Genomic DNA, 19,372 nt, shown 5'->3' with positions numbered 1-19,372 from the left:
GAGCCAGGATACAGAGCAGAGTTGTTTAATATAAACAGCAGAGGCCACAAACAATAAACTGGCAAGTGAAAACTGAAACCAAGTCGTATATATAAACACAGAAAACACAAGAAGACCCAGGTGGAATGGATAAGCTAAATGAACTCAAGTGAACTAATGAAGAGGAAACAAGACTAGACCGAAAATACAAAGAAACTACAAAATAAAACAGGAAACCAGAACTAAGTAGCATAGAACTTTTGTGATAAGAGGTGTCCATTTGTTATTAGATAAGATTTAGCTTCATAGCTGGGTCAAACCTGGTTTGGTCTAATAAAGTTTAGTTAAGTAACCCATCTTTACAGCTTAATTAGGCAGAATTACAATCTTAAGCATTTCGTGCTTTATCAAATCATTGATAAAAGGTAAAAGCAGCCTGAAAGGATTATAAAGAGGCAGACAAACATTTCAAAACATGATTATCTACTTTTAAAAGTTTTCTTGTGTGTGTGATTACTTTCGGGCAATCTCTTAAATACCCACAAACTATGTTTATTACAGGTGCTAATGGAAACTTTCCATTTTTAGATTACATAAGTTAAGTAACCCATGTCATGTTGGCAAGACAGAAGGATAAATGTTAAATAGAGACTGCAGGAGCTAAAAGCGGTCCGACAGATGAGAAGACAGGAGCATAATAAGCGGATGTTGGCAGACAGATACAGATGCACTATAAATATAGCAGCAGTTTGGTGTTACATAATTTTAGACTCACACTTATGTGCTCACATCCGGGATGTGTGCCTGGATTATAGGGACCTGATGTTATGCCTCATCATGCAGCAGCATCGCATAGACGTGTTGTGGTCCAACGTTTGGTAGAAAGACCTCCAGGGGTGCTATAGGGAGAAGTGCATATCAGCCATTAACCTCTGTGTAGATATCATGACGACTACAGAAGTCACTGCAGGGAGTCAAAGCCTATAAATTCCATGTAGACGGAGGGGCTGCTTGCAAAACACAATGTCAGCCGTCGGTGGCGTATATATTAAAACATAGGAAGTGCAGGAAGATAATCACATCAGATGCAGGACTTTGTTTAAAGGGCTTACGAGCGGATCATCATGTGCTTGTGCCAGCGGTGCTCCCCATGTCATACGCTGACGGTGAACCACGCTTCTACGTCACCGCCGTCATTATGACGCAGCGTGTTGCACACACTTGAGAAAAATGGTTCAGGGAAGCTGATTTATCCAGCTATGTTTCTTTTTTTTTTTTCTTTTTTTTAATCTAAAATCTCATTAAGATAATATATTCATTATAATTAGTTTAATAGATTCTATATGCGAGATTATGTAATTGTGCTGCTTTTTCATTTTTAAAATCTAACTTTTATTTTTATTTTTTTAAATTGTTTTGGTGTTGCCTATTTAGTTTACATACATGTCCACGGTTAAAACCACATTTTCTTTTTTAGTGATTTTTTTTTTAAAGTTTGTTATTAGTAAAGTTTATTTTAAATAACATTTACTAACTAATCCTGAGTGTGTGAAGCCAGCCCACCCGGCAGAGACCACTCCCCGGCTGAACCATCGCTTTCAGTGTGTTCTCTCCGCACAGGACTCGGAGATCTGCGCGCAACAGCAACGCCGCGCCGCGGCCCCGATCAGGAAGTGAATTGGAAGAAAATAAGCGACTGTGGAGGTAGAATGACATAGAGGGGGAGAGGTGGGAGAGAATCAAGCGGAGAAATAAGCGACAATAACGGAAGGAGAGCTCGGCCGTGTTTCTGGAGCTGTCTGGAGCCGTTTTCCCCTCTGGGATAGAGGTCTACTGCACCGCCAAAAAAAAAAAAACAAAAAAAAAAACAAAGAAACAAACAAAAAAATGCTCATAAAAGAATAGTAAGTAGCCGCGAGTGCATGTCTGTGCATGTGTGTGTGTGTGTGACAGAGATGCGTCTGGTTTCGCAGCACTGACATTGTGGCCGGTATCCCGAAAGAGGAATTAAAAAGAGTGTGGGCAAAGTCGTGTCGACATCCCAATGCGTGCCTTCGTGTCCGTGAACATTTTGCTCTCAGTGCCTTGTAGAATCACGCAGTCAATTGAAAGATACATTGTCGGGTGTAGTTGCATCAGCAGCCGGTGCATGGCTGTGCCCTTCACGTCTTCAGCATCACCAGCTCTCCAGTCGGCAAAGTGTCGCTGCGAGAAAATGACGGATGCTGGAGAGGAGCGGTGTGGTGCTGAGGTGGAAATGGCTGGCATAAGCCGCGCCGTGCTCTGCCGTGCCGAGCAAGAGTTCGTCCCTGTGGCCATGTTATTGATGCGCAGTGTTGAAGGTGAAACTACCGATGGAGGGTTCCGCGTTTAGCTCTGGAGGAATGGAGATGTAGGTGCTGAGCGGCCCAGGCTGGGTGGATGGAGGGATGGTCGGAGCAGCTGAGGTGTGGGATGAGCAGGCAGGTAGCCTGTAGGAGGTGGCATAGAGGGCAAATGGGGAGGTTTTTTGAAGAGAGACGCCTGGCTTACGGGAGAATGTGACAAAATTGTATGCTTAGAGGAAGGATTTTTTTTTTTTTAACACCCTGTTCTAAGACGCTGTTCTCTCTCCAGGCCTCTGAGGAGAACTGATTGAGGCCTTCAGATTCAGCTGGTGGTTAGAGGATAAGACAGATGGACAGCAGGTCGATTTGGATCACACTGACAGTCAAATAATGATGTTAGCTTCTTTCTTCATTGGATTGCCCTTACTTGATTTTCATGGTGTCAGAGCTTTGGACTCCTGTTGCCTCAAGGAGAGGTGAAAACCAGTTGTCAATCAGGCATCATTGACATCCTGGTATATTCTGAACCTTTTTTGAATAAATAATCTTTGTCTCCTCATGTTTAATTAAAATGGCTTTTTATACTTTTTCTCTGTCTCTCACAAGGTCAGGGCAAAAAATTGGTGTCAGTGAGGCCCGCAGCAGGTGCTTTTTCAGCTTCTTCAACTCAGATGTTGACAAATATCAGCTGATTTTTACAGGCAAAGATTTGTCAACATGGATTTTTGTCTTGATTTCACATCACGTGTATTTAATCAATAAATGGTTCAGCAAAAAAAAAAAAAAAAAAAAAAAACCCAAAAAAAGGTTCAGGATCAGAGTGATGGCATGGCTGAAGATCTGAAGTGATTAGCGAGAGCCTGGGCTTCAGCAGTCAGCCTGGAAATTAATCGGTCACGATTAAAGGCTGAATGCACTTACGCACTGTCAACACATGGGCACAACAAGACGGCTCCATATAATACACACACACACACACACCAAGAAACCATCAAGGTGATCTGGAGACAAATAATTCATCCACATATTTGCTCTGCACAGCTCTGCTGAACCAGTGACACAAATCACTCCAGGTTTCTTCTGTCTCTTTAGTTTTGATAATTGCAAGACAGCACAAAAATAGACTTTGCACATAACACAATTTTATTCGGTTACACGGAATAGAATCAGAAAGAAGAGACTGAAAAAAGGGATGGAAGGGAAAAGACAAGCAGTACAGGAGGGGTGTTTGTTTTCTGAAGCAAGAGAGACACCTGATCCTCCTTTTAAGACCTTCAGAGCATGGAGAGTTGCAGAGACCGCAAGAAAGACTTCAGTTTTACCTCTTAGAATTGAATTATAACATTTTCGTGTTGTACGTATTTTCAAGGGGTATATAGAATTTGAAAAAGATGAGTAATTTATTCAGTATTTTAACGTGACGGACATCTTTTGAAACTTTTACATTTCCTTATTAATGAAGAACAGAAAGGGGGAAAAAAATTAATCGATATTGTAAATTCAGCCCTATTTTAATCCTGCCATTTGACATTAGTGTGTCTCTGCCTTCCTTGCAGCATCTGGTCTCCCATTCAGGGTCTGCCGGCATGGGACTCAGACCCAGATTACATTCAGTGGCAAGTGAGATGCAGGATTATGGGAATTTGGGCACTCTTCACACACTCACAAAACAATCAACAAAGCCGCATACTGTACATGTGCATTACACAGTATGAGATGCACATGGGTCAAAAGAACGAGGTAGTGCAGCTTGTTTAAGCTGCAGCGACACTAAATGATATAAAAGAGGCCAGATGTGTTTGTGGATGGATTTGCATGCATGTATTTGTGCATATGTCAGTGCTGTTGTGTAGTTAAGGTGCTCTGTCTCAACTATGCAGCTGTTGCTGCTGATCAGTTTTTCAACTAATTATGGATTTGACTAATCATGTTCATCATTGTTCCAAAGTGAATTGCTCACTTTTGTGTTTTGATTTCTTGTCTCACTTGTAATTTGACAGAAAACAAAAAAATGGAATCATGTTAAAGCATCAATGCGGCCACCTGTAGTTTTAAACACTGACCGGACATTATTCAGCATTGCAAGAGCATAACAGTAACCAGAATATGCATCTCAGAGAGATACTGATACAGCTTGTTTGTGCTGCTTGTGAGATACTACACACAAAATGTACATTTTATATTGTGTGATCTGTCAGTGCTTTTCACATGACTTTCATCAGGCCTGTTGCTACTTTGTTAGCAGTGTAAAGAAACTAATTTGTTCATGTCTCATTCTGAGCCAAGAGCAAAATTACTGGAGAGCAATGCCATTCATTTGCTGGTGGTGTGCAACTTATAGGGGCCTCTTGTCAGCCAGCAGCATTTAATACTCTTTTACAGACATCGTAGTAAAACTAAATGAAAATGTATGTGCTTTATAAAGGCAACATGAAAAGAAGAAAAGGAAGACACAAGGGCAGATGAACTGTGAAAGGCATTTGCTAGGATGTACTCACATTTTGAGATGTGAGCTGTTATTTCAGTCGCCACGGCAACATTAGGAATTTTAACTCTAGTCTTTTACTTTTAGTATGTAAATAGTTTATTAATTCTTCTGTTTCCATCCAGTATGTAACTAAATGTGTTTTTCTTTATTGCTGTGACGTGCATGTGCATAATTTTTTTCAGAGAATAAAAATAATTTTGCCATTTAGTTAAAAAAACAAACAAACAAAACAAACTGTTAAAACAATCAACTGTAAATTGCTTATTTCATAGACTAACTGAAGAAAGTTTAGTGGAAATATGTCTCTACACCCCCTGCTGCTGGTTCAGTCCAGCTCAGATGGTGTTTCCAACGAGACAACAGCAGAAGAAATTTGGGGTCTTTGTCTGTGTTTAACAAAGAAGGTAAAGATGTCTCCTCTTGAGTGTCAAGCAGAATGTCTCTGGACTAATCTGGCTTATAGAGAATGGTTTTGACATTGCTACGAAACCAAATAAAACTAAAAAATGTCCTTACATAAATACTCAGAATAAAAAGACAACTAAAACATAATTCAAGGAAAAAAACCAAACATTTTAGTGTCTTTTTTTTCTGTTGTTTTTAGTAACTCTTTACTCTTTCTTCTCTTTCAGTCGAGTGATACTTCCCATCTCAGTGGAAGAGGTGAGTTTATCTCATTACAGTGTGTCTGTGTTGGTGTTTAATATAGCACAAGACTCATTTTACGAACTGTTTATATTTTCATGTAAAACAGAAAATGACGAATCCAATTTAAACATTGGTCAGTTTGAGAAAATTCAATATTTTACAGCAGCAGTGAAGAACCTTTTCCTCCAGATCGACTTGTTGTTGCGTCAACACAGCCAGCAGCATGTTTCACCGTCCCTCATCTCGTTGCCTTTTCGTCATTTCCAGTGCAGTTCGCTCCTCCATTCAGACCTGCATTTCAAATGAGTTACCTGAAACTACTTCCATGACATCACATGTTTCACCTGCCCTGTTACTGCTGCATTATTGGAGGAATAATGTCATCTACCTTTGCGTAGGTTTTTGACACGATAAACACTTAAATGATTTCATATCCTCCCACACTGCAGCTTTAGGCAGCAGAAAGCTGCAATGTGCCACGTCAATGTCAGCTCTCTCACAGGACGCACGGAGGCCAAATCTGAGGCACGAAAACCTCCTCTGATGTTATCCTACATTTATATTCATGCTGCATTAGAGTGCTAAACATTTTCTCTTAACTGTGTTTGGAGTCCTTGGCAACAGATGTCATTTTTTCTTAAACTTGTCATGACATAATAACAAAATATTGATTGAAATGGTAGCAATAACGTCATCATCCCTTTGTTTTACAATGCGGCTAGATGGATCAGTTTGCAGCACAAAGGAGTTATGTCTGTAATTATACAGCTAAACGTGATGTTTTAGTTTGGTGGATTTTTCATAAAAACACTTTTTTTTTATTATGCAAAAAGCAAAAAAAACAAAAAAACCTATATACTAGCTGAGGTATGAGACAAAGAAAATATGCCCTCCTTCAATCTGTTTAGAAGGTTTTATATTTAGGAAAAAGTAAAACATTTACCAGGTCCTTACAAGGTCCTTAAATGAAGTAAAGGCTACAAATAGGAACACATTTAGCTTAAATATTTAACAACTATATCTTGGGCAGCTACAGTCTCCTGCAGTGGTTGTTGTCTGTTTGACATAATCAGTCTCTTGCATCCTTTTTAGGAACTTTAGCTAATTTATTTATTTTTATTTTTTATTTTTTGTATTAGTTCATGGAGGCTTGCAGGTTTTTATTAAATGTACCACTATAGCATTGTAGTCATATTGAGATGCACTTTAACTGGGTGATTGAAACAAATTGATTTTTTTTTCTTTTTCAACCAGTGTTGTATATTTACTGGTGTGTTTGGGATCACTTTCCTGTTGCATGACCCAATTTCAATCAAGCTTCAGCTGTTAGACAGATGGCTTCACATCTGATGCTAGAACTGATGCCAGGTGTTGCGGTCGCAAACCAAGCCCAAATAATCACTCCTCCACCACCATACTTAAGAGTTGGTATGAGGTGTTTTGGCTGTTATGCTGTGTTTTATTTCAGACAAACATGAATTGTGCATTATGGCCAAGCATGTCCATTTTGGTCTTGTCAGACATAATGCTTATTTACATGTAGCCCAACAAACATAAGCTCTCCTTATTTTTTTATTTAAAAAAAAGAAAAAAAAGCATTTTCACATGGCAAGCCGTTCAAACGAGCTGTGTTCTAATTTTGCTGTCATAAATGGCAAATTTGACCTGCAGAAACTTAGATGTAGCTCTTTTTTTTTCTCTATTTCTGCCATTTCTCTAAGCTCCACAAAGTCCGACCTTGAAATAAACTTGCTGGAAGTTCTGCTCCTGGTAAAACTAACCACTCTCTTGAATGTTTTCCTCTTGCTGAATAATCTTTCTTACTGCAGAATGATTGAACCTGAATTATTAAAAATGGCTTTGTAATTCCTCCCACATTAATGAGCAGCTGCATTTGTTTTATTTAAGATCCCTGCTGATGTCTCCTCTTCTTAGTACCAAACTGACAACATGTCTTTTTATAGAGGTGCTCACTCATACTAATGATCAATCAATAAAGTGCCTTTGATTAGCTGTATCTGGACACTACTTACCCTCTTAATTCCCACTGTAGCAGTAGTGCAGCAGTACCTCCCTTTCAGACCTTGTAAGAACTAGATGACTTTTCAAAAAGGCTCAAAATGTGTGTTATTATATGAAACACTACATTCACCTGCTCTCTTTCTACTCCAGTGCTGACTGCTGTTGAAGTTACTACTGCAAAGAGTGAAAGTCAAACTAAGCTTTTACTGCAGATTACATTCAGTGAAAATGCTGTCCTCATGCTTAAGTCCAAACTCTTGATCCTTTTATGCAGTGAGCTCCTGTAATCTATTAATTATTGCCTCTTCAGTCACACCTCTGAATTATGAGGATGCTTCCTCTCAAATAAGGTAAAAACAAAAGTGTTATCTGTGCTTTATGTGTGGGAGAGCAGGACATTCTGTCTGGCACTGTTGGTCAGACCAACCCCACGAGGCAATCTCAGACTTACCCAGAAGGCTTTGCTGTTCTGGCAGCCCATTAATTTAAAGCATATCTACAGTTTGGGTGTGTGTGGTCTCTCTCTCTCTCTCTCGCTCTCTCTCTCTAAATGCCTCATATTCTCTTTTTTATTGAAGAAATCTTATATTTAAAATATGGCATTCCCTTTTTTTTTTTTTTTTTTTTTTTTTTTTACTTTATATCAATCTGCAGTGTTGGGGTGCATTCTTCTTTTCTATTTCTTGACAGTGTGACTCTGGAAAACAACTCATTTAAGCACAAATTTATGATAGCATACAAAAATAACTGTCTGTATACCTGTATAGACTCCTGTTATAAGCAGTGTGTACTGCAATTTCAGTCTCAAAGTCTTGACTGAATTTTCGCCCTATCAAATCAGTCATGTTAACAGTTTGCTTCTGTTGTGTTGGCAATCCACAATATACAAGTTATTTGACATGAGAAAAGGACTAGCTTTACTGTTTATTCTGCCATTTTATTGTTATATATACAGTTTGCAGACATATGCAAGTATTTCACTCACACATAATGAAGGAGTATCCAACCAACACAGATGAGCTTAAGTTATACTGGTGTACACCTTTCAGACATGGCTCCATGCATATAGCTGAGAAGTTGTTGACAACAAGACATTTAATTTCAAACTATGACAAAGCCGTAAAATGAGAATAAACAACATTAAAAGCGAAAAGTGCAGGTAATACTGTAGTTGCACTGGACAAACTTAACTATTTTACTGCTTAATATGAATCCACCACAAAGCAACTATTTATTCTCTAAGACTTATGTATTTTCCTAAACCTCATTGTTCTGTAAGCACACTTTTCTCGAGTGGCAGGGATGTTTATTTGTTTGTTTCCAAACCTTTCCAAAGCAGTGCAAAGTGCTAAAGCAGAGCACATGCAGAATAATGCCAGAGCCTTGAGGCTTGACTGATTTACCAGCAGTGAAAACACGAAATGATCTCATTATCTTGAAGCATTTACAGTTTTTCCATATTCATTTACCAGGAAAATCTATTAACAATGTAATGAAATGTTTTTGTTTTTTTTTTTCATTTTTGAAAGAAGTATTTGTTATTCTTGTTTTTCCCTCCTAATGCCCCCCAACTACTTTTAAATGTAACCTTTCCAAGTAAAAAATCCATCAAAGTCTTGCTTAAGCACTTGCATTCTTACATTTAAAATGTTGGAGAAAACATTTAATATATCAAAATCTTCAGTTTGAGCTTTTACATCAACAACTGATACCTGGATATATATATTAAAAAGATCTTCTACATAAACAGCACAGTCTACCAAAGATGACACAGTAGCTTTGTTGTACGTGTAAATATGTAATCCATTACACCTTAACAGTCTGATTTCACAGTAAGTTTTTTGGCACTAACAAGTAATGAAATAGAAACAATAATCCTGAGGCTGAACAAAAGGCTCATTCAGACTTCATCGATTTATTCCATCTATGCGGTGTTGTAAGTGTGCTCTGGTTCAGCTTTGTGCAGTGCTTATATGATGGATTAGAGGTGATTAAGAAATGAAAGAAGCCATTGTGCCATGTTTAAACAAACACATGCTCACTGTGGATCAAAAAGATGGGGGATGAGATGAAGATGTGGGATGTAAGAGGAAAAAAATACACTGCTTTTAAGACAACACCAGCTGGGGACAAAAATGTCACTAAATTTATATAGGAATTGGAAAAAATTGCAGAGTACAATACAAAGAATTATACAATAATTAAATGATCTAAGTCACTATGTAAGATTGAAATAGTCAAAAAACATAAAAATATGAGTGTGACTAAAAGGTAAAAAGCTGTGGAAAAGGGGGTATGCATATTATATTATGCATATCAAAATACAATAACATTAAAAAAAATCATCTGGTTCTAATCAGCAAGTGTGAGCATATCTTTATGTGTAGACATTTTGATGGTTCAATGTGCGTTGACACAATGCAGAGCAGGAGGAGAGATATCAGCACAGATCTAATACAAGATACTGTTTCTGTCCATTAATCAGGGATAGGTTGTAAAGTTATTTCCAAACAAGTTGGAGTCATTCATACTTTAATAAGAACAATTAGTTACTAACAGGAAACATTCAAAGCGTAACTTCCTTTGTATGGATATTCCAGCTAGCTCACCTCAAAGCTAACCCTGCAATGTAAAAAAAAACCAAAAAAGGTACTGTTAAAAAAAGAAAGAAAAGTAGAAAAAACCCACAATTACTGCATCTGACATGTAACTGTGTAAAACAGGTGGTATATCTTATTAGTTTCCCCAGAAAAAGATTCCCTTTGCTAAAAAAGAACATGGCAGCTTTTTTAGGTTTAGATTGGCAAAGCTGTAGCCAAACAAAGCACATGTTGTCTAGAAAAAATTAGATGACACCTAAAGTTGAGATGTAATGTCATAATGCACGGTGTTCATATCTGGTGAAATCCAAAAATAGCATGTCGGCACAAACACTTCGTACCAATTGTCAAGCACGATGGTGGAAGGGTGATGATTTGGGCTTGTTTGCATTCACAGAACCTGGATGCCTTGCAGTATCTGAGTGAACCATTTCCTCTGTAGTGCAAAGTATTCTTAAATAAAAAATGTGGCCCATCTGTCCGACAGCTAAGGTTTAGCTGAAATGAAGACATTCAGCAGGACGATGATTCCAAGCGGCACCATCATAACATTTGAGAGAATGAAAAAGTCCTGAAGAAAATTACATGAATGACTTCAAGCTATTAGTACTGAAGGTTGCAAGAAGCTTGAAACAAGTGTTTCTTATTTCTTTCCTTCAGTACATTCTGAACTATACTTTAACCTGCTGTTTTGTTTTTCAGTACCAGGTTGGCCAGCTGTACTCCGTGGCCGAAGCCAGTAAGAATGAGACGGGTGGAGGTGAAGGAGTGGAGGTTCTAAAAAATGAACCTTATGAGAAAGATGGAGAGAAAGGACAGTACACACACAAAATTTACCATTTGCAGAGGTAAGCATTTGTACAGCGGATTATAAATGACCAAGGATATAGAAGAGGTTCATAGAAAGTTCACTTAAAAAAAAATCATCTATTTATCCCTTGAGGCATCTCTCTCTCTCTCTCTCTCCCGCTCGCTCGGTCTGTCTCACTATTTCTTGCTTTATATGCATTCATACAATATTACATCACTTTCAGGTCTTTTTGGTTCACTTGTTTAGTTAAGTCAGCTGAAACCAACTTTCAGATCTGTAGAAGGAGGTAAACATTATAGTAAATATGCTTATTTCTTACCAACTAGGATTGGACCTAGTTGGACAAGATTGGACCGAGGGGGAGACCAAACTAACTAGAACCACTAGTTGGCATTGTCATTTTTTAGCCAAAAATTTTGGTCTTTATTTTGGAATTAGAAGCTCTAATATAAAAATTATCCCTACCTTCCCGTAGATAAGAATCCCTCCTAATCACTTGTTCTTTATTTTATTTTTGAATGATCTGAAATTTTAATCAAAATATGTCCTTAACTTTTGGAGTTTTGAGTTGCTAACAGACAGACAGACAAACCAATGTCAGTGAATACATGACCTTTTCACCAAAACCAAAACTCCATGAAATTGTAACGGTGCGTTACTGCTTTCAGCTAAATGTTACAATTAGCATGTGGAAATGATCCCAGTGACATGGTGACCTTAAGCAGGTATTTATGTTTCTCACAGCTTTTACTGCTCTTAATACATCAGCTCATCTCTTTATAAGTATGTGTTTATGCAAAGCATCCTCATGAGGTGAAACTGATCTTTTCTGTAAATCTGATTGTGACAATAATGTAGGGAGTTTTACATACATGTTGGACTCTGGTCTTCCCCTCTTTTATGTCCCTGGAAACATTTTGGTTGTGTGTGTAATTTAAATCTCAGGTCTTTATTTGCATTTGTGAATATCTGCTCATTATGATGGAGATGTTCTCTCAGTGTAAGTTTGCATAAACCCTGTTTCTGTGTGTCTGTATGAAATTAATATTTTAAACAAAAAACAGAATATGAACATACAGATATTAGCATCCATTTATATTGTTGATTGGATTGGAGATTAATATGTGCAGAATATAACAAAATAGCATTATTTTATTCTTCTGATAGCAGTTAATATAATATTATATTATTATCATTTTTAATAATACATATTTTTTCTCAATAAATAATCATGCAAAGTACTTTATTGGAAAAATTATTAGATGATTGGTTCAAGAGAAAAACTTGAGCATTATGACTCAATTAGTTTTTGTTTGCTGTGATGGACAGGCAACCTGTCCAGGGTGTACCCTGTCTCACGCCCAGTGATTGATGGGATATTCTCCAGCTTCCCCATGAGCCTGAATTTGGACTAAGTGGTTAGGAAAATGGATGGATGGATTGTTTTTGTTTGTGTTTTTTTAGACACAGAAATGGGCTGAGGTGAAGCAATTTCTGTGTAAATTAATCGCTCACACCTAAAATTAAATTTGTGTTATCTCTGATAAGTTGTTGGTAAAAAAAAAAAAAAGTATATGAATAAAAATATTCAAAATGAATATTACATGTTTGTTAAATCTTCACTTTTGTCTCCTGAAGTAAAGTGCCGTCATTCGTCAGAATGCTGGCTCCCGCTTCAGCTCTCAACATTCACGAGAAAGCCTGGAATGCATACCCTTACTGTCGCACAGGTATACACATCCACACACTCACACACACATATATACACCTTGCTATAGAACAAATTTAAGTTATAAAAATTATGCAATTACTCTAATTCAAGTTTAAATCTGATTAACAGCAATTGCATATTTAATGTGTTCACATGAAAAGTAACTTTCTTTTGATATTATTGAGGATACTATAGTACAGTGAAAATGGTGTTCATCATCGGGATACTCACAGTTTCCACTGTTTGCTATTCCAGTTATATCTTTATATCTTACCAATTCTAGCATAATGTGCTTTTAAACAGATGTTCAATGTTCAACAACTTGGATAGGGTGTTGAAATGCATAACAATCCCTGTTTTTATCAGTATGCTCAAGCTTACATATCTATGAAAAAGAACTAATTCTTGGTTCCTTTAAACCGGAATATTTACATGCTTAGCAACAACCAGGACACACAAATATAAACATACTCATTATAGCGCTTTGCTAACCATAGGAAATATTGGTGCTCAGCATCATCCAAATTTTCTTCCTTGAAAAGTGTGAATAAAAAAACACCCAAATGACTCCAGACCAAAAATGCTGTCATGGATACCTCTCTCTCCCTCTATCTTCTCTCTGTGTGCCTCTGTGTCTCTGTCACCTTGAAGGAGTAGTTGAATAATTTACTATGTGTCCAGTGAGAAGGGCCGTGCAATCACTCGAGCCTTGTGGCTGAGATCACACACACGCTACCAGCCATCAGACAGCCATCTGTCACACTAACACAGTCAAAGGCCCAACCTGAGTCTTTATACAGAAGTTTCACTGACCCCAGTTTTTCTTTAAATGATGAAAATAACAAAAACTGGGCCGCTAAGTTTTCAGAAATGTTCCATATTTCCATTCATTTTGTGTTTCTCTGTTTTCTCCTACACTTTTCTACATCTGGCTCTGCAGTTATCACTGTGAGTATTTTCTTTAGTTTGTTTATGCTTATAAGAATACAGAAACACGCACATAGAGGGGGCAAGTTAATCTGAAAGCTGAGAGAGAAATGTGATCGTTTTCAGTGACACAGCAGAAGGGAGAGTTAGACGCCATGACTCTGTGGATGCATGTGTGTATTGGTGTGTGAATAGGACAGGACGCTGACCCCCATCAACTAAACTTTTTATGGCTTTTTAGAAATGATTTTGTAGAACAACACTTTTCTCATCATTTAGGATCACTTCTCTTTTGTCTGCAGAACGAGTATATGAAAGATAACTTCCTGATCAAGATTGAAACATGGCACAAACCTGACCTGGGACACCAGGAAAATGTTAGTCTTTTTTAATTGTCATTTCACACATTTAATAGTTGTAGCTCTGCAAATATAGAAACAATCCTCTTGTTTTTTTATTTGATCAATTACAGAAATAAGAGGATTGTTTTTGTATTTTATCAAACCATTTGTGGAATACAAAAACTATCCTCTTGTTCATTTTCGTAACTACAAAAATATCTGAAAATCATTCTGAATTATGCTTGTTAAATCAAAAATGTATCCTGTAAATAATTTTTACTTGGAATTATCGTGGTTGTGTTCCAGGTACATGGCTTGGATGCAGAAACCTGGAAAAAGGTGGATGTAGTCTATATTGATATTGCAGACAGAAGCCAAGTGGAGCCAAAGGTGGATATGCATGTGCAAAATCTATGTTGAGATGATGACAGCAGCTCTGATACTTCATAGGTCACCATTCAGTTTTTTTTTCTGATTTCTTATCTCAGGACTACAAGCCAGAGGAAGATCCTTGCAAGTACAAGTCAGCAAAGACAGGACGAGGGCCTCTAGGTCCAGACTGGAAGGTGCAGTGTTTTGTCTTTTTCTTTTAGTGGAGGAAATTAAACTGGTATTACTGCTGTACAAGTGTTGTTTTTACAGCAGGAAAGAAAAACTGCATCAAAGCGTTCAGCTTTCAGTATCTGAGTGTTTGTCTCTAGATTACGTTTCATAGACATTTAGGCTGTTACACCACTGATAAGGGAGGGATTTAGAGTTACGAAACTTCTCCAACAGTGGACTTATTGACTCCTTTTATTACAAACTAAGTATCCCAGAACCTTAATTGGCTTTAATTGTTTTGACATGTTTTTGAGGCTGCAAATTTGAAAGGTCTGAATGCATGTGTATAGGAGTATAATATGTGCCTCGGAATTTACAAGATTGCAGTCGAAGCATCTTCACATAATATTTCTAACAACGTTTTGCTGTTTCACACACTATTAATACTATTTATTAGGATTATTTCTGATGTTTTGCTCAAGGTGGATGTATCTGTTGTAGAGGTTTTATTGTAGACTAGTGAAAGAAGTAGAAAGTGCATTAAAATACAAGTTGTTTGGCATTTATTTAAGATCTACTTCAATGTGGATCAGATACACGGAAACAGAGGAAAGCTGAAAAATGCTTCTGTTTTATTCTCTGCTGGCGTGCAACATTGCATGTGTCACAGGGAATGAGATGCTACTTTCAGTAATCATTATGTAACTTTGGTTCAGACTTGATACATTATTACATTTTAACTCATTTAAATCTGCTGCACAAACAACCCTTAAAACCTCTGTTAGTTTGCTAAATTAAAAAGAAAAAAATCAATTAGAAAAACAAAACACGTAGATACATGTTGCTTAGCAACTATGATGTTAAGCTATTTCTCTGAACAAACATTTTGCCATAATAAAGTCAAAACCACCACTCCATTCAGGGACTCTAAGACAGTGCTGCTTATCATTTCCCAGATATTTAGTTTTATTAATGTGATTAAATGGTTTTCTATATATAGATCTGGAAAATCAGAAAAGCTTTAAAAACATTTTGCCAGTATGCTGATGTTAATGGGCTCGAGAGTTAGAGGTTTACTAAACTTCCTGATACTGCATCAAACATCATTAGAAATATGAACTGAAAATGTAAATATGTTAATGTGTGTATATGTGTTTACACACAGAAAGAGCTCCCTAACAAGAAAGACTGCCCACACATGTGTGCCTACAAACTGGTCACCGTCAAATTCAAGTGGTGGGGTCTGCAAAATAAAGTGGAGAACTTCATTCAAAAGGTTTGTTGTCCGTGAATTTATCACTTAGTCATCGTAGCTTCCAGGAAGGCATGGGTCAAGCTCAGTTACTTCTGGACATATCGCAGATCAAGTCAGGAAATATTTGTTCTTTTCCTGAATTTCAAAAGCACATAACATACGGTACATCCTCACAATTTTAGTTATTGGTGGAAAAGTACAACACTTTATTATGTTGCTCCTTTTTTCTTACACCAGGCCTAGTCAATGACCAGGATAGAGAAAGGTGGAACTTAACATCTGATATAAGAAAAAAAAAAAAGCCACATTGCAACTTTTTTGTTGTCTTTTGTTTCCAAACAGCAAGAAAAGCGCTTGTTCACTAATTTCCATCGTCAGCTGTTCTGCTGGATTGACAAGTGGATTGAACTGAACATGGAGGACATTCGTCGCATGGAGGAAGAGACACGCAAGGAGCTTGATGAGGTAAACAAAAAATCAAAGCACAGATTGCTGAAGATCATATGTTGCACCCTTTATTTAGTAAAATGCATCTTTTTAATAACAGGCTTAAGTAAAACCAGATAATGCAGTCTTAACATGCCACCACACAGGCTGAAGTCATGCACTCAGCTTATAAATGTTGATGTGGACACTTTCTGTTCTCGTGTGTGTCAGATGAGAGTGAAGGACCCAGTGAAAGGGATGGTTGCTCTAGAGGACTGAGGTTATGTTGGACTGTGAATGCTGCTGCTCATCGGGTGAGTAGAAGGGAGCTGTAACCTCACGTGTCTTTGTTGGTTAATCACTGGAAATCAACAATCTAAAATGTGAATTTAACGTTATTTGAGGCAACAAAAGTAACTGTAGAAACAGAGCTACACAACAATTCAAGCATGAAAAATATGTAAAGAACTATGTTATGAAATTGTATTTTATACAGCCGCAACTCTCCTTTCTGTTCAGCACTGATCCCATTAAGCAGAGATGTAGATGAATTTTCAGTTTGCAATTGTTGGAGATATCATGAGCAAACCACAAGTTAATTTCCATGTATTATGTTGTTTTTTTTTATAGATCTGATACATTTATAAATCACAGTTTTTAATGTGAAGCTTTGTCAATTATGTACACAACTATTGTTTTGCCAACAAGGCTTATCCAACAGGTAAAGCTCTTAATCCACAGTTCTTCAATAACGCAGTATAAAACAGTACAAGGTGACATTTACTGTCAACTATTCAGAGACCAAATTTAAGACTCCAAGTTTTATTTCTTTTTATTTTTGTTGACCATTTACTTTCCTTCACCTTTGTTCTTTGTTTTTTTTTGTTTTTTTTGTTATTCTGTCTAATTGACAGGAGATATGAGCATTTCCTTTACAGGACACAAAAGAAAAAAAGTCTTGCCAATCTGAACAGTTTTTCTTTAATATTTGAATGTATTTGTTAAGACATGTTAAGCAAATACAGTTGGTAATAATTTGACTCTCCACATCAATTACCAGTTTCATTATCATCACCATCGTCTCTGTTTTTACCTTTAGTCTATTGCTTGTTCATTATGTGTGTTACATAGGCAGTTCTGTGGTCTTAAGTCCTCAGAAAAATATGTCAATTTCTCATGTTTGGCTACATAATCTTTAGTTTGTTATGCCAGAGTTTTACAGAAACATCTGCGTATCTTTACATGGTCCAATGGAAAAGTGTTTAATTTCAGACAAGTTTTAGATTTTCCTGCTCCAGCGCCGCCTTATTGGCATTATATCTATAAACTTCTTACCAGTTGCTGACTTTATGTATCAGTTCTTCTGGCATGAGACAAGTTGTATAATGATAAAAACTACCAGCTTATCAGACAAGGATAGTGCCTTGTTTCACTTTATCTCTTTCTCTCTCTTATCTTTCAGACCAGAAAACCCAGACACCAGCGAATTCACGTCCTCCTTTTTCTCTAAACTGATACGTCTGATCGGCTGCCCAAATCCCTCCTTCTGCAGTATAGTCTGGTTTTCAGGGACCTGGACCCAGTACACTCCCAGTTTTCAGCTGATCTTCTCCAGTCCATCATTCCTCCCTTGATCCCCATTTGTTCTATGTTTATTTTATCCATCTAATGTCCTCATCTGATAAAATACTCGGAGGCCTCCAGTAGCAAAATTGTAGATCTTGTCAGTCAGTCCTCTCTTTCTCTCTTAAGAATTTATGAAAACTCCAGAGAATAGAGTTTATCTCTGCAGTTTAGGATTTATTTCTACTTGAGATATCACAAAGGTGTATATAAACAGTATACAGTATAACAGGGGAGGTAAATAGTTGTATTGAAGTATATAAATATATATTAACAGGGTTTTTAAATTAAGTTTGTCTGTAAGTTTGTCTGTGAATGTTTATTTTTTTCCAGATCAATCTGTGTTTGCTCGGTGTTGCTTTTAGGATCCTGTTGTTAAATTCATTTTGTCTTTTTTTTTTTTTTTTTTTTTTTTTGCTCCTGGTACCCCAGGTACCAGGTATCCCCCTCCCCCCGCTTTCTAGTTGCTTTATGCAGTATTTCCTTTTGTTGTTGAAGTCTAGAAATCCCAACTGAAAGGTTGGGATTGTGTTCAGAGTGTTGCATTGCCTCTGCTATCAACTTCCAGACCAACCAGAAAATCTTTTTCTTTCCCTTTTCCCAGTACCTGCCTTCATCTGCTGAGGCATTTGTTGGCTTCTCCGCAACGTTGTGCATTTGTGAGCGTGTGCACGCTTCTGTTTGTGTGCTTGTGTGCGTTTCTGTAGCATCGTTAGGTCAATAGTTCCAGTTATATTTTCCTTTCAACAAGTCATTTCTAGCTCTTCAATGACACCAGGCTGCCCAGGCTGCTTGAACACAAAGTAGTTATGCTGCAATGCAAAAAGACTTAGAGACAGATAGTTTACAAGGATGCACAGAAGGTGTAAACCACTCTGCAATGGGAACTTATAACAGACAACTAGAGCAGCCATGAATGAGTTTTTCTGTGACAGTGACATGTGCTTCACGTGCTGTCATATTGTGTCATCTCCAGTGGATAAATGTTTTTATCCAGGTACAGCAATAACTACCATGACACATTGGTCTCTCTTTTCTCATTGCAAATCTATTCTGTTTAATCCCAGCTTGAGGACCGTTCTAGCTAAAGAGAGCCCGAGCTGAATGTCAAGAGCGGATAAGCTGTTGATAAATAACTTATTAAATGCTGGTTTTAAATGTGTCAGTGTTTAAATGAGGTGCTTTTTCTCCTGCTGGTATCTGAAGCTTGTTCTTTGTATTTGTGTGTTTTATTGTTTTTGGTATATGCATGGGTGTGAATGAGTGTATATGACGGATATACAGCGGCAGAAAGCTGATGCTAGCTAGGTAAAGAAGCGTGAAACAGCAGACACTATCCTCCCTCTTGTCCATGTCTGTTGACCTCCTTTGTCTTGAATTACTGTTGTTGTTTTATTCTCCATCTTCTGTTTACCTCACATCCAGCACATAATTCAACTGCGTGGAAACCTTAAAGAGTGAGCAACAGATAATAACAAAACGCTAAAAATGTAACACTGAATTTCCTTTTCCCCCAACTGATATATATTTATATATATTTGGATTTTATTTCGATAAAGAATCATCTTAAAAATTAGCTACATTTCTACATTTTATATGAAAGATATTAAAGCAGATGTTTTGCCCAAAATTACTAATATAAATTCATTTATTTTTTTCACATAGCCTGTA

The 19,372-nt window shown here is 37.2% G+C and overlaps 1 protein-coding gene across 1 annotated transcript; it reads left to right on the top strand.

Moving 5' to 3' along the window:
* Positions 1–1,866: 1,866 nt before the first annotated feature.
* Positions 1,867–17,774, top strand: pitpnab (phosphatidylinositol transfer protein, alpha b; the record flags this gene model as incomplete). Its single annotated transcript, XM_079247093.1, has 11 exons — positions 1,867–1,883; positions 5,427–5,457; positions 10,767–10,912; positions 12,514–12,605; positions 13,793–13,890; positions 14,161–14,244; positions 14,343–14,420; positions 15,563–15,673; positions 15,995–16,117; positions 16,310–16,392; positions 17,541–17,774. 10 exons carry the CDS (start codon positions 1,867–1,869, stop codon positions 16,355–16,357), a joined length of 828 nt encoding a protein of 275 aa, XP_079103219.1. The 3' UTR covers positions 16,358–16,392; positions 17,541–17,774.
* Positions 17,775–19,372: the final 1,598 nt, after the last annotated feature.

The sequence above is a fragment of the Telmatherina bonti genome, assembly GCF_933228915.1.
Source record: "Telmatherina bonti genome assembly, chromosome: 10".
NCBI lineage: Eukaryota > Metazoa > Chordata > Actinopteri > Atheriniformes > Telmatherinidae > Telmatherina > Telmatherina bonti.
The sequence above is the reverse complement of the archived record's forward strand: the minus strand, read 5'-3'. Positions and strand labels throughout refer to the sequence as shown.